Source organism: Nomascus leucogenys, chromosome 21 (genome assembly GCF_006542625.1).
Source record: "Nomascus leucogenys isolate Asia chromosome 21, Asia_NLE_v1, whole genome shotgun sequence".
NCBI lineage: Eukaryota > Metazoa > Chordata > Mammalia > Primates > Hylobatidae > Nomascus > Nomascus leucogenys.
The window spans coordinates 48,559,910-48,576,320 of record NC_044401.1 but is presented as its reverse complement, the minus strand read 5'-3'; the positions used below and the strand labels follow the sequence as shown (position 1 = coordinate 48,576,320).

At 43.5% G+C, this 16,411-nt stretch overlaps 1 protein-coding gene across 2 annotated transcripts in view; it reads right to left on the bottom strand.

The window, feature by feature from the left end:
- The window catches only part of EEFSEC (eukaryotic elongation factor, selenocysteine-tRNA specific), a 256,248-nt gene that overhangs the window by 155,997 nt on the left and 83,840 nt on the right, over positions 1-16,411 (bottom strand). For both annotated transcript variants that reach the window (XM_003279891.2, XM_030802172.1), the window contains exon 2: positions 5,941-6,148. In XM_003279891.2, coding sequence (XP_003279939.1) covers positions 5,941-6,148 — 208 coding nt within the window. The remainder of the gene's footprint in view (positions 1-5,940; positions 6,149-16,411) is intronic.

Sequence of the window (16,411 nt, the reverse complement as noted above, 5' to 3'; positions counted from 1 at the left end):
CATTGGACTGGTGTCTGGGTTCTAGGAGTACAAGGGGCTCCAGCCAGAGACGGCAGCTGCACAGCTCTGTAGTGCGGGCAGGAGCTGACCCAGAGCTCATTCAAGGACTTCTGTCCCTGCCATCCCACTGTCTCCTCCAGACTTCCCTGGCAGCTACAGTATGTTGCGGTGCTTGCTGGGCCTAGACATGCTGACTGTGTATGCAAGCTGAAGTTCATTAGCACACAAAAAAAGTTTCACATAAATATATATGTGTATGTGTGTATGTATATATATATACACATATATATACATATGAATTTATAATCCATATAAAGATATGTAAACAAATAGAATATAAATAAATTTTAGCTTTGGGATAGTAGATTCAAAACAGCCAACATTTATCAAGCCTCACTTTTCTCAATAGTCAAGCCAGACACAAAACCTACCTCTTAGGAAACTATAAGGAATCGACTGATTCCACGAACTATGTACGTGAAACCCCTAGGACAGTGCCAAGTATACAGCAGGTTCTCCACATGTTACAGCTATTATTCCTACACATACATGGTGTGCCAGGCTACATGTGAAATGCTCCCTCATATTAAACGCTATGAGACTGAACTTTTCAGCTCCCCTTTTACAAAGGAAGAAATAGCAGCTGAGAGAGATGGAGTGAGTCACCCAAGCACACACAGTTAGTCAGCCACAAAGCTAGTACGGAAAACACACCTAGTCAAAGTCCACTCAGTAGCAGAGAAATTCCTTGAGATTGGCATTCAACCCATTCACAGGGAGGGAGGCAGGATCAATGGAGTCCCTGGTGGGCTCCAGACAGACGGCTCTGGCTAAAACAGACAGAAGGAAATAGAAAGTGTTTAAAAAGCAGGAAGAAACACAAAGGGAGTCTGGAGGAATGATGTATCAAGGATGCTGTCAGATGATAACATTTAGTGGAAAAATAAACAGAAAAGCCTAGAACAGTGTCAATACTGTAATAACAACTACCTCAAATTATGTACACGCAGGAAAGACTGACAAGGATCCTGGGGGGAAAACACTTTAATTTGATGCACTGAGAAGATTGTGGGCACATTTTTATCTTCTATTTTGATTTCTGTTAACATTGATAAATGCTTATGCAAGAGTAATTTTAAATGCTTTCAGAGATAAAGAAATCACAAAGAAAAACAATCAAAGAGTTTGACTACATAAAAATTAGAAACTTCTGCATGTCAAAAAAAGCAACTAAAATGGAAAGACGACAAATGCCAAAGACTTATTTGTAGCAAATATGATAGAAGGGTTAATAGCAATATCTTTACTAATATTAAACACTCCCGAAAATTAAAAAAAAATTAAAATTGCAAGAGGCAAACAGACAAAATTTTTACATGGGCATAATTCACACATACAAAAGCACAACTGTTCAAAACACTTAAGGAAATAAAGAACCACAAATTAAAACAAGAATAAAATATCATTTCTACTAAGTTACCATTTCTACTAAAACACTATTTTCTACTAAGTTTTAAGTATACTTTAAAATTATAAACCCAAGTAATCTGCTGACACCTGTGTAAAATGGTAGAACACTTCCGGAAAATAATATGGCAATGCACAGCAAAATGTTTAGAAATGTTCAGACCCCTTGATCTAATAATCTCACACCTGCAAATCTATCAGGAGGAAAAAAGTGAAAATACAGTTTAATGACGTACAAAGATGTTCACCTTAAGGCTTTATTTTTAAGAACAGAAAATTAAGCCAGTCTAGTAGGTCAACAGAGTGGTGGTTACATGAGCAAATGCTATGTAAAATGTTAAGTAATAAAAGCAGAAATAAAAATGTGCATGCCTCATGGCTACAATTATATGTAAAGAAAAGGCTGGGGGAGGACTCAGCAAAGTTGCAGGGAACAAGTTCAAAAATCAGGTGTGTTTCTATCCACCAGCAATGAACAATCCAAAATAAATTAAGAAAATAATTCCTTTACAATGGCCTCTAAAAGAATCCAATACTTAGGAATAAATCGAAGAGACAAAAGCCTTGTATGCTAAAAGTACAAAACATTGCTAAAAAAAAAAAAAAAAAAAAAAACTAAAGATGACTTAAACAAAAACACAGCCTACGGTTCATGGATTAGAAGATTTAATGCTGTTAAGATGTCAATACTACCCAAAGAGATCTACAGATTCAATGCAATACCTATCAAAATTCCAACAACCTTTCCACAGAAATGGAAAAGCAGATTCTCAAATCCATGTGGAACTGCAAGGAGCCCCAAACAGCCAAAATAATCTTGAAAAAGAACAAAGATAGAAGAGTCATACTTTCTGACTTTGAAACTTACTACAAAACTACAGACATCAAAGCAGTGTGGCACTAGCCTAAGGACAGACATATAGACCAATGGAATAGAACAGAAAGCCTAGAAATAAACCCACACATATATGGTCAATTGATTTTTTACAAAGTTAAAAGGGGAAAAGACAATCTTTTCAACAAAAGTGCTTGGAAAACTGGATATCCACATGCAAAATAATGAAGTTGAACCCTTAACTTACATCGTATACAAAAATTAACTCAAAATGGATCAAAGACCTAAACTTAAGAGCTAAAGCTACAAAATTCTTAGAAAAAAACACTGGATAAAACTCTTCATGACACAGGATTTGGCAACAGTTTCATGGATATGACTCCAAAAGCACAGGCAATTTAAAAAAATGATAAATTAGACTTCATCCAAATTAGGAAGTTTTGTGTATCAAAGGACACTATCAACGAAGTAAAATGACAATCTACAAAACAGGAGAAAATATTTGCAAATCATATCTCTGACAAGAGATTAATGTCCAGAATACATAAATAACTACTACAATTCAACAACAACAACAGAAAACAACCCAACCTAAAAATGTACAAAGGACTTGAATAGATAGTTTTCAAAAAAAGATACACAAATGGCCATTAAACCATGAAAAGATGCTCAATATCATTAGTAACTAGGGAAATGCAAATGAAAACTATGATGATATACCACCTCATACCTCTTAGGATATACTGAGAGGAACTGAAAGCAGAAAATTGAATAAATATCTATACATCCAAGTTCATAGCAGCATTATTCACAATAGCCAGGAAGCAACCCAAGTGTCTACCAACAGAAGAATGGATAAATAAAATGTGGTATATAGACATAATAAAACACTATGCAACCACAAAAAGCAGTGAAATTCTGACACATGTTACAATATGGATGGACCTTAAAAACATTATGCTAAGTGAAATAATTCAGACACAAAAGGCCAAATAGTATATTATTCCACTGATAAAAGGTACCTAGAACAGGCAACTTCATAGAGATGAGAAGCAGAATAGAGGTTCCCGGGGTTGGGGGAAGGGAGAAAGGGGAGTTATTGCTTAATGGATACAGAGTTTATGTTGGGGATCATGAAAAAGTTTGGGGTATATATAGTGGGGACGGGTATACAGCACTGTGAATGTATTTGACAGCTCTGAATTATACACTTACATGTGGCTAAAATGATAAACATTATATTATATGTATTTTACCACAGTAAAAAAATGTGGAAGAGAAAGTGGGGGCAATACTACACATAGTTAAAAAGAAAAAGAAATGAAAAAACCCAAAAGTGCCAGCAGCTGCCATTTGAGAAAAGAAATCTTTGGGTGGGCTCTTCTTTCTTTTAACCACTTTTCTCTATTTTCCAAGTTTTCTTTCGGTTACTCTTTGGACAGAAAAAAATACATTTAATCTTTTGAACACTTTTTGGGTTTGATAGGTTACATGGTTCTATCATGTACCAGTCCACATTTTCCCTTTATAGACAGAAAGTAGACAGAAAGTTTCTTTGCATCTGGACTGGCATTTATGAAGGGTTTACTTAACAAGGGAACATAAGAAAAGGAAATAGTCACTTAAAATAATTAAAAGAAGTTCTTTGCTTCATGGAGGTAAAAGCTAATGTTCAGTAGGTCACATGTCCACTGATTACAACCCCTCAGGGTGACAGTCCTCTCCTTTCCCTACCAGCCTGCTGGTGCTGGATGAGGGCAGGAGGGGCTTCCAAGGACCCTTAGATGGACAATTTCCTCTGGATGTGTGATAAAGTCCATAATTTGACCTTCAACCAATACACTAAAATAGAAATAGTAATTTTCACAAGCAAATGAGAATTTTCCTTAAATTTAATTAATCAAAACTATTACTATTAATTAACACTTAAACGTACCCTAAGCCCCTCCCTGAAGGTCCCATTTCTATAGTAAAGATACTGAGGTTGTATCTGAGTACTGAGGTTGTACTGGGTTTTTATGCGGGAGTCCAAAAGACCTGTTCTTCCTTTTCTGACAAGTAAATAAAACGACAGGGAGATCAAATAACTCACTAAAAAGAAGATATAATTTTTTATCTTCCTTTTTACAGTCTCATATCCACTTCCGCTGGGAATAACAATGTCTGAATTCTTATGCAACACTTATCTAAATGTGTCGATTTTATCGGATTGATGAATTTTGCTAACAAAAGGCAGCGCTAGGAAATCTTTTATGACATATTTGGCCCATTCACAGGGCTGGAGCTTTAATTTAACCAACTTGAGAATTCTGAGGGAGAGCTGCAGGTGTTGGATCTGAAAAAAAACATCATAAATGGGAAGGCATATCAATCTTTATGACAGGGAAACAAAAACACTCTCTACTTGCTTGCCCTCCATGGGCAGAAGAAGGAGAGGTGGAAGTGGCAGGATATTGTCTCAGGCTGCATAGCAAAGAGGAAGCATCCCTGTCTCCCAGTGACCGCTATTTAGTATTGATCAAAAGGGACTGGCCTAGAGAGGAAGAGAGAAATTGATAAAACAATGAGGTCTGTCAACACTGTGCTCAACAAGGACATTTTCTCATTTTCTTGACCACATCAGAATTAGTCATTCCTGTGGCTGCCTGAGCAACCAGGTGGCTTTCTGTCTCACAGTCCCCCTGTGCCTCCCGCTCCCCTGCCCTTATTGGTAGCACTGCCAGCTTTCTTCCACACTTACTGTGATCCAGGAGAATTGCTTCACCAGGGCTGTGGATTCTCCTGCTAGATATCTCCCCAAGCCACCTCCTCCCTCCATGCTCTGCCTCAACTCAGAGCAACACTTTCTCTCCCTGGTAAAACCACTACAGTTCAGTAGCCTCTGCTGCTCCTTCTCCTTCTCCTCCTCCTCCTCGGTCCTCCTCACCATGCCAGCCTTCCACCTGCAGCCAGTGATCTCCCTAATGAAAAACCTCATCTAGCCACCCCTTGCATAAAATTCCTTAATAACTTCCTACTTTCCACAAGATAAAACTATAAACTCCTTGGCAGAAGATGCTAAAAAGGTCCTTTGTGATTTGGTGTTTCCTAGTTTGGCTTCCAGCAGCAACAACCATCTGTCTGTCTGTCCACCCAATCTTACAAGCTTCTGTAACAGAAACAACCAGTCATCTACCAAAATTCATCTTCCCCTTTTGATAATCAAGTTGTAGAGAAGCAGATAGCAAGAGAACACAGTCCTAGCCTCTCTTGCACCAAAGTATGGCCAATATATGTAGGCGGGACTAAGTTTTTATCAAGACAATCTAAGTAAAAAGGATCTGAACCCTTGCTGGTCCAGGCCTTGCACACTGGGCACAGAGTCCCTGTGTTTCTTCTCCTTCCTGTGAGCTGAGACACAGAAGTGCTTGTGCCTCATCAAATTCTAGTTTCTTTATGCTCCTGTGGTTTTTGGCCTCTTTTAAAAACACGTTAGCCTTTACCTGATTTAATGCAGCCCTGGCAAATGCCAGGTTGAGATCCCACTTACTAGGATGGGAGGCTGACACCTGCCTGTCCAATTCATGTTTGTGAAATGAACATGGGAGGCCCCAGAAGCCTTCTTATGCAGCGAACATTGCTCTCATTAGCAGACCTACTTGGTGTTCTCTAGGGTCTTCTGCATTTTCTTGGTCATTTTATCAATTGCTGCCTGTCTCTTTCCTTCAGCTAAGAGGTCTATTTTGTTCAGCACCACGACCAGCTTCTGGCAGGCAATCTGGCCGATCACAAGGCATTCCGCTGACTGGGTCTGCATCCCCTTGGTCACATCGATGACCAGCATCATCAGATCAATGATCTGGGCCCCTGGAATAAGAGAAGAGAAGGTTAGAAAGGGAAAAGGGGTGGTGAGCCCCACAGAAAGTTGCCCAATGCCCCAGGTCAAAGCACTGCAGTAAAAGTGAGCAAAGTGGAATAAATGGTGACTACACAGCTCCTGGCTGCAGGCCCTGTGCTAGGCACTTGGACCTGAAGCTTCAGAACTGCCATGACAGATGAGGAAACGGAGGCCCACAAAACACAGAGAGTTTGCCCAGGATCTCACTGCTAACGTGCAACAGGGCTGGGTTTAGGTATAGGTTCGTCTAACTCCAAAACCCATGCCTTTCTATTGCACCAATCCTAATCACTTTCATTCCATTTGACAGAGGAAGAAATGTCTCAGCAGGGGGAAAAAAAAAAGTTTTGTACTAGGCTTGGCAAATGGCTAGATACTTGCCCTTGCTAAGAAATGAGAGAAGACTGAGAAAGTAGAGGGGGTAGAAGGGGGAGGATTAGGGAGTGGACAGCATCTTTTCCTCACAGTGCTGTGGCTCACTCCTATTCCTTCTGGGGTGTTAGGAGCATCTAAGGTTCTGTGTCATAATCGCTAAGTACTGAACGTTTGTGTGCGTGTGTGTATGTGCGCGTGCGCACTTGTGAGCATCATCCTACTGTACAGCACACCTGAGCTGAACAACAGCAGGTAGACAGACAAGTTACAGAAAGTGAATGAAGGGAAACTGCTATAAATCATGTCAGGAACATAATGTTAGCCAGTGAAGTGACTGTTTCCTTTTTAACGGGTTTTGGAGTCATTTCAACAAGAAGGGTGTAACTTCATACTGCAGGAATATACAAACATTTTCCCTATTAAAATGAAGAATAATTACATTTTGAGTTTATAAGAATGCCCATGAAGCATTTTTCAGGATCAGATAATGGTCATTGGCAATGCAGAGGAGACTGCTCTGTGAATGATTCTGATGATGCTGACTCTATCCCACTGCTGGGGATAGAGGGAAGGCATGGAGGAGGGAGGGCCTTTCTTTTTTCGGGCACTCTGACTATGCACACTAGGTCAGCTTACTTAATCTCCAGTAACCTTATGTTTCAGATGAAGAAATGGAGACTCAGAGACATGGGTCTAGGTCATGTGCTCTAGATCACACAGTCAACTAGTATTGAAGACACTAGAAATCAGGGCTCCTGACACCACTGCTGAAGAATTCTTCCCACTGTTACAAGAGGCCTCTTGGTCACCCCTGTCCTGTGACACTCCTCTGGCCTCCCACAGAACGGTGTGTCTCTCTGACTTCAGGTAGACCTAGACATGCCCCAACCCTCCTGTCTCCCACTCTGCTTCTCCCTGTCCAGCCTCCTCTCCTCATCCTGCCAGCTGGGGCCACAGGGCTAGGCTCAGGTGCACGCAGCAGCAGCAGTAGCATCTCCCCTGCCAGGTCAAGGGGCAGGAGGGCCCAGGTCTCTGCTACAGCCACAGAGAGGATGGACACTGACTCTATCATCTACCATGAACAGGATAGACTATTAAAAACAGACTCGACTCATCTGATAGACTCCCTCTCATAGCTACTGAATTACCAACTCTCCTCTGGACTCCTTCTCTGTTCCAGCTCCAGTTCCCATAGCCCATGGCAGGCTCATGTTGGCTAGTCCCTAACGGGCTGCTGCAGCTCAGATGTGGCCCTCCAAACTCCATCCTCCAAACAGCCTTCCCAAAGGCACTTTCTAAAAATATGTAACTGATTCATATACTGCTGGGCAGGAGCGGGGGTCGCGGGTTAACTGGTATAACCACTACAGAGGCACAAAATCTTTGACCCAGCCAAGCAGCATGTTTGTTACAGCTAACATTGGAAACTAGGTAAATGTCCATCAGCAGGGGACAGGTTGAAAATAAGAATATAATACTCTAATGCCATGACAGAATACTATACACCCATTTAAAAGAATGAAGAAGTTCTTTATATACCACTATGAAATGATATCCAAGGCGGAGTGAGAAGGGCAAGGCACAATGTGCAGAGTGTGATTTGTGTTGAAAAGGGGATAAGATATACGTGTGTGTGTATGTGTGTGCACATGTGTGGGTGTCACATATTGAATAAGTATTTGCTTCTACACAGATAAAATATCTCTGAGGGAATGCAAAAGAAACTAATGACTTGGTTGTCTGCTGGGAGACAGAAGATGAGTAGGAAGGAAATTCTCTGTACATTCTTCAGTTCCTTTTCATTTTAAACAGGGATGTGTAGTATCTGTTCTAAAATAAAATTATAATTTTAAGTGAATAAATAAATAAATAAATAAATAGTACAATAAAACACAGACCTGACCATGACCTTCTCATGCTAAGAGCCCCACTGTCCTCTGAAAAAGAAAAAAAAAGACTCCCCAGTGTGGCTTTGGGAGGCTCCCTGTTTTCTAACTACCAGTTGCTTCCCACCCACCTTGTCCCAAGCACCATGCTGTGTGCTCCACAAACCCTTTCCTGGGCTTTTCGCCCTCTCCCCATGGCCCCATGACACTCATGCCTCCCTCACACAAGCCGAGCCCAAGCCTTCCCTACCCAAAAGATACACCCAACTGTCTTCCGGGTCCTAACCATCAGTAAATCTGGGAACTGGCCACAGGGCTGTGAGACTGGGTCTTGAGGTAGGATGAGATAAAGCCCATCAGGGAACAAGGAGGGAGAAACATGTTGGGGGCCCAGCCTGTTTTCCTGTCTCCACCTTCACAGCAGAATGGATCCTGCACCAGCCCCACAGGCCTCCCTCTCTGGTGGGCGAAGCTGTGCCCACAGGACCAAGGCCACTCAACCTCATGGGTTCCTTAAGGACTTCTCCAGAGTAATTCTGACTATCCAAGTTCCCTCTAGAACTTAAACACCTGCCACTACCTAGCCCCTACTTTATAGATGAGGAAGTCGAGGCTTTAGGGAAGTCTGTTGACTGCTCATGGTTATACAGCAGGTAGGTGGCAGAGAAGAGATCTGAACCCTGGTGCCCAGGTTCTTAACTCCCATGCCACACAGCCCGCCCTGCCCAGTGGGGACCCAGCCCACAATCTCCCCCACTCCCCCCATCAACTCTCCCACTTCCCATCTAAAGATCAAGGTAGGACCCAGGTGGACTCTCGCCCCTTTCCCTTCCTTGCCTTTGCCCCTGCTCCTGCTTTGCCCAGAACACCTGCTCCAGGTTCACTTGCCCCTAATCCTTGATGCCCCACCCAGCTCCATGCTGAGGGTTCATAACCAAGGCCTGGGTTTTCAATCTGTATTCACAGCACAAGACCCAGCTTGTGCACAGCTTAATACATCATTGTTGGACTAATGCAGCAAATGTCCATATCCCTGCCTCTTCCACTTTATTCACCAGGAATCTGTTCCTCTTCTTCAACAGTCGATTTCCTATTGGTATACACAACTATCCACTAGGGGAATGACTCATGTGCTCCACGCATCAGGCCCTCTTGCTTCTCACGCCTATTGAGATCCTGTGGATGGGAAATGAAACTGATTGACAGACCCAGAAAACTAATCACAGATAGAACCCAAACACTCCGGAGCTAGTTGGGATTTCATCTGCAGCCTGATCCGGCATCCACAAGCCGTCTTTGTTCCAAAAGGCAGGCTCTTGAGCAGACCCTCTGCAGCGCAGCCAGCACCAGGGACTTCTAAGGAGCCCAGAGGTCAGAGGGACTTGACTGGCCACACTGGGAACCAGAGTAGCACTGGAAACCCAGGGTCATCACCAGGCAACTGCCTGCTGCCTGGCAGCAGCTCTCAGTTATTTTCTTTTCTTCATCAAACTTTTGATCAGACGACAGGAAGTGACACAACTGGCCTGTCTTGCCTTTTTCAAAATCCCTAGTATTTTCATAGAATGAATCAAACAGTGTCCTTCCCAATTCCCATGAACCCAGGGTAGGAAATCGCTCTGAGACTAGAGGGACATAGCGAGTGAGTGGGTGGGAAACACAAGACAAAAAAATCGAGGCTTATAAATGATCCTCTATATTTCCCAGTCTATCAGAGTTTTTCATCTAGTTGTACTGACTGTAGTATCCTTAAAAGATTTGCAGAATAATTATAATAGGGTTAAAGTTTCTCAGTACATTTAAAAATTCCAATTTCCAATTCTGTAAATTATATATCTTAATCATTTCAAAAATAATGAAAAGCTTACAAGGGTCAGCATTTAACAAAGTATAAGTTATCTGTGAGGTGTAATTTTCCTTTTGGGACTGAAGGAATAAAATATGTTCAGAAAAAAAATATTTCAGCTGGAGAAACTTAACATTATACTTTGAACATATTTTAGCAACCTCAAAATCAGATTTAAAAAAAAAAAATCAAAGCTATGGGCATTATAAGAAGGAGAAATAATATTACATTTAAAACAAAGAAAAAAAATTTTATTTCCAACTTATATTTTAAGTTCAGGGTACATGTGCAGGATGACCAGGTTTTTTACATAGGTAAATGTGTGCCATTATTTGTTATTTTTTATTTTTATTTTTTTTAATTTTAGAGGCAGTGTCTTACTGTTGCCCAGGCTGGAGTGCAGTGGTGCAATCATAGCTCACTGCGGCCTTGAATTCTTGGGCTCAAACGACCCTCCTGCCCTAGTCTCCCAAGTAGCTGGGACTACAGGTGCATGCCACCATACCCAGCTTATTTTTTAAATTTTTTTGTAGAGTTGGAGTCTTGCTATGTTGCCCAGGCTGGTCTTGAACTCCTGGCCTCAAGAGATCCTCCCACCTCAGCCTCCCAAAGTGCAACTAGGATTATGGGCGTGAGCCACTGTGCCTGGCCAAAATTTGTTTTTGACTGGTGACTTTTTAAATATTCATTGAACAATGTAAATACATTTTATCAACAATATAAAACTGCAGTCGCAATTAATATCCTACTATTATTATGACCATTTGCCAAATACATTAACTCTCTCTGTGCCTCAGCCTCCTCATCTTATACAAGGACGATGATACTGCCTATGTTACTGGATTACACTGAAGATTCAATGAGATCAGATATGTAAAGGGTTTAGAACAGTGCCTAGATATATGAAATCCTCAATTATATTAGCTGTTACCATGGTTTTTACTTCTACAACTGCTATTATGATATGCAGAGTGGTGGTCTACATGTCTTCATCTCTTCTTACCTGCATCTCAACACCAACTCTGCAATATGGGTATTACAAATGGGAAAACAGGCTGGGTCTGTAACCCCAGCACTTTGGGAGGCTAAAGTGGGCAGATCACTTGAGCTCAGGAGTTCAAGACCAGCCTGGGAAACATAGTGAAACCCCGTCTCTACAAAAATACAAAAATTTGTTCAGCGTGGTGGCACACGTCTGTAATCCCAGCACTTTGGGAGGCTGAGGTGGGCAAATCGCTTGAGCTCAGAAGTTTGAGACCAGTATGGGGCAACATAGTAAAACCCTGTCTCTACAAAAAATACAAAAATTAGCTGGGCATAGTGGTGCATGCCTGTATCCCAGCTACTTGGGAGGCTGAGGTAGGATGATCACCTAAGCCCAGAGAGGTCAAGGCTGCAGGTCAAGGCCTGATTACACCACTGTACTCCAGCCTGGGTGACAGAGTGAGACTCTGTCTCAAAAAAAAAAAAAAGAGAGAGAGAGAACAAAGGCTCAGAGAGGTGAAGTAATCAAGTCAGGTCAAGGAGCAAGGATTCAGAGGGATTTGAACTCAATCTACTGATTTTGCTCTACAACAGTACCCTGAAATTCTGAGCAGCAATATCTTATGTCCAGAATAAAACAATTGCTCTGTACAAGCCCCCTGTGGGTGTTCCAGGACAAAACGGGTAGGTTTCAGAGGTCCCCACCTCAGAATACAGCTTCTCAGACTCCAGGGTGACAGCCTTATAATCACAAGATGATATCATTATTGCAGCTGTTTTTATTCATTTATTCAATGTATTGCCTATCTCCTCATTACATTGGTAAGAAGACTGAGGTTGAGGCAGGTTAAATAACTTGCCCAAAGCCACCCAACTAGGGGCAAGAATCCAGGATTGATCAGGCTCCATCCAACACAGATTGCAGCTGTCCCAACCCTGACTCTCTGCCAAGGGCAGGGGATGGGAAGGCAGCAAGCCTTCAGTTACATTGTAGCCCATTCTGCAGAGAGATCAAGGAGAAAATCAGTTTTAAGGAGAATTAGTTTTCCTCCTTCTGCAGTTTTCCTGAAACAGGGTAAGACTGGACTTTCCCTCTCAAATTCCTACTGGTACCAGGAAGGTGTGGGACTAACCAGCAGTGTCCAGCCTGTCCTCCTCAGCACGGGCTCGGAGGATTTGGAAATGGAAGGGGCTTAGACAAGAGGTTCATTTTAAAGACCAAGGAAACAAGGGCCACAAATAAGAGGAAGTGGCAAGAGCAGGGCTTGCAGGTCCCCAAGCTTGGGTATGTTCAAATCACAACCTTATCAGGAGCTTCAATTTCCTCATCCACAACCAGGACCTAAACAAAGATGCCTCCTGCAGAAGATTAGGAGAGACTCAGCCCTGAGCACCCTCAGTAAGCAGGAGCTGGTACTAACAGCTGTGAGCACTGAACCTGGGCCCCACCACTCTTGGTCAAACTGTAACAAGGCCTGCTGTCCCCACTAGTCCAGGCAGACTCCAGGCAAACACAAGTGGACAAAGCCTGCTGATGGAGTTGGGGAAGCAGAAAGAGGAGGAGAGAAGGAGGGCAGTCACGACCAGGCCCTGCACAGTGCCCGTGACCTAGCACCCACCTGGGCACAGGGCAGCATGGCACACTCATGCACTCTTTCTCAGCCTTTCTGCTCAGCCCTCTCACTGAAACCAAACATTCATGCTGCCCATGCTGCTAACAACCACCAGGTTACTCCATCGACTGCAGGAGGTGCTAGGGGTCTAAGGCTAGAGGCTCCTGGCCAGGCCCAGACCCTCCAGTGGGGACCAGGTGGCCAAAGGAGGCCCTAGTCACAGGAGAAGGCTCCAGGGACCCTGGTCCTTGTTATCACCAGATAACCATTTTCATGAACAGTTTCAGATGGAGGGGAGTTTTATAAAGCTATTCACCCTCTCTGTGCTCCATCTCCACATCTGTAAAACAGAAACAATAATTACATTTCTGTTTCCTACTGACAGTGGTTGTCTACCACCCTAGTTGGAAACTCAGGTTCCTGTAGAGGAGACAGCCCAGAGGGAGGGCATATTTTGATCTGAGGCATGTGATCAAGGAATTCATGGAGAGGGGTGCTGCCTGTGGGCAGGAGGAACGGGGCGGCAGCTTGGAAGCCCACCTCAAGTTCTGAGGCAGGTGGGGGCAGAGGGTAAGCATCTCGCTCTGCCAGCTGCACAGCCTCAGGCAAGTACACCTCTTGACCTCCTGGAGCCTGGGATTCCTTCTTTGAAGATGCTGATGCCAGAGACAACACCATAAGTTGGAGGAGGGCACCTCGCCCAGCACCTACCACATGCCCCAGACTCACTAAATGCAAGCTGCTGCAAGTATCACTATGCCAGCACAGTAAGAGCTCAAGAACTGGCCTCCTCCTTTCTTTAGGGCTCACATATACCCAAAGGCCTTGTGCCTCCCCCAACTCCTGTGGACCCAGGAGCTGGCCTCTCACAGAGTTTCTTGGTAAGTGCCAGCCAACAGCCTGGAGCACTGTGTCCAACACTAGGCAGGACATCCTTATTGTTTGAACTGCCCTGCAAAGGCGGGCTCCTCCACAAACATCCTGGCCAAATCCCACCAGACTTGCAGGGAGACCTCTGAGCAGGAGAAACTGACCCGGCAGAACTAGACATTGCTGTCCTGGTCCCATGATGCATTAAGAGTCAAACCCTGGCTTCTTGGTCTCCAGGTAAAGGATATGCCATACCAAGTGGACCAGAAGAAGTTTAAGAACTCCAAGAACCAGAAGTAACAAGTGGGAACAGAGTTGACCCAGCATCCAGCAGGGACGCTGCAGTATGCTGCCTGACTGTCAAGAAAACCAAAAGCAGCAGCCACAATCCAAATAACAGCCATTACACACTTTAGGAGGCTGAGGTGGGCAGATTGCCGGAGCTCAGGAGTTTGAGAACAGCTTGAGCTAACATGATGAAGCCCTGTCTCTACTAAAATACAAAAAATTAGCTGGGCGAGGTGGTACGCACAGAGGCTGAGACACGAGAATTACTTGAACCCAGGAGGTGGAGGTTGCAGTAAGCTGAGACTATGCCATTGCACTCTAGCCTGGGCAACAGAGCAAGCTCAAAGAAAACCCCAAAAAACCCCAAATAACAGCCACTGTGGATTGAGAGCTGAATTGGAGCCAAGGACTTCATATCACTGGTTGCAAACTGACAACTTAAAGATGCCTGAGGATCTGGAATGGGCATTGTCTAGCCTGCACAGTGCCTGTTAGAATATGCATGCCCTGCCAACATTTACAACTTGAGAAATGTCACATAAAAGTCTCCATGAATTAGCACATGTGGTTAGACCGGGCCTTTGTCTGATGTGGCTGAGGAGCAGCTGTCTCCTGGAGAACAGGCATGCATTCCCAACTTTTCCCTGGTTCCTGCAATTCCCTATTGCCTCACACCCCAGCATTTGTACTACCAGCCTGGCTCCCAACAGGCACTTGAGCTTGTGACTTCTGCATTAGCTCTAATCCTCACCACTATCCCCTGGAAGAGGAGACCTCCCATTTCCATAAAGAGAAATCTGAGGTCTAATTGCCCAACAGTCAACAGCAGAGGCAGCGCTAGTACCAAGGGCTGTCTGACTTCAAAATGTCTGCTTTTTCTATTACCAGCTGCCTCTTGGCCAGAATCATGCATTCCTGAGTGCTCTGGGAACCCTAAGGCATCCCAAAGAGCAGGTGGGCAAGGCCCTGAGGATAGAGAGGAAGGAGAACAAAGTGCACAACCTGAGGCATAGTCCTGCAGGAGGGAGCCAAAGGAGACATTCATCACCACCTGAAGAAAGGCCAGGGTGAACAATGAGAGCATGTCAGCAGTGGAGGAACAGGAGGAACAACAAAGAGAGTCCATGTAAGACATCAAGGCAAAAAATAAATGGCCCTGGACAAGATAGCAGACAAATAGAGGTGCTGGACCCCCGCCAAAAGGAAAGAAAGCCAAAAAAAACAAGAAATGCTAGAGACTCGTGGCAAAACACCCGCAGAGCTGGGAGAGGGGAGCAGGGCAGGATGCAAGTCCATTTGCTGGCTGCACAATCTTGCGTAAGGATCTTTCCCTCTCTGACTCCAAGGTCCACATCTGGAAACAAGGACAATCACCTAATTGTGATAAAGGGGCAATGGGTAGCCATCTAGATAAAAATAAAATTGGATGTCTACCATACACATGACACCAGGATAAATTCCAAATGGATCAAAGTTTCAAACATAAAAACAGAAAACCAAAAAAGCACTGAAAGAAAGGGTGAGAAAAAAAATTTTTATAATCTTAAAAGTAAAAAAATACCTAGGTAAGATACGAAACCCACAGAATAAACATAGAAGAAAATAAAAAGGAAACACTGACAAATTCAACAACATAATAACAAAACATCTCTGTATAGGAAAATATGATAAAGTCCAGTGACAAGGGAGAGAAGCTTAAAATGCACACTACACACAAAGGACTGTTTTCCTTAATATTTCAAATTGGAAATATAGAAATGGATTTTTTGAAAAGAGCGACAGTCCAATCAAAAATGTAAATGGTATCAACAGCTAGTTCACACACAGCACGTTTACTGAGCACTCCCTCATGCCAGACGTAGAGGTGGTGGCTGGCACACTTGAGAGGCCAGACAGACAACAGTCCCTACCCCTTGCAATCGAGAACTCACAGTCCAGTAGGGTAGAGCAAAAGCAAACATTAAAACACAGTAAGTGAATTTCACAGTAGGGTCAGAGAGGCTAAGCATCCTGGGGAGAAAGAGCAGGAGAAGTAGGCTCCGAGCTGTCCGGGAAGCAGGTGGCCTGCAATTTTAAATCAGGTTGTCAGGAGAGGCCTCACTGAGAAGGAGCTATCTGGGCACAGACTCAGAGGAGAAGGAGCTGGTAGGCAACAGAGGGAGGAGCCAATGCAAAGCCTCCACATGCGTTTGAGGAAGAGGAAGGAGATGAAGTCAGAGAAATAAGCAGGGGCATAAAGAAATAAAAATAGCTCAAACATGATAAGACATCCCACCTCACTAGTAACAAAAAAAAATGCAAATTAAAACCACCGTACACTGAAATTCTGTTTTTCACCTACTGTATTGACGAAATAATACTGATGATAAT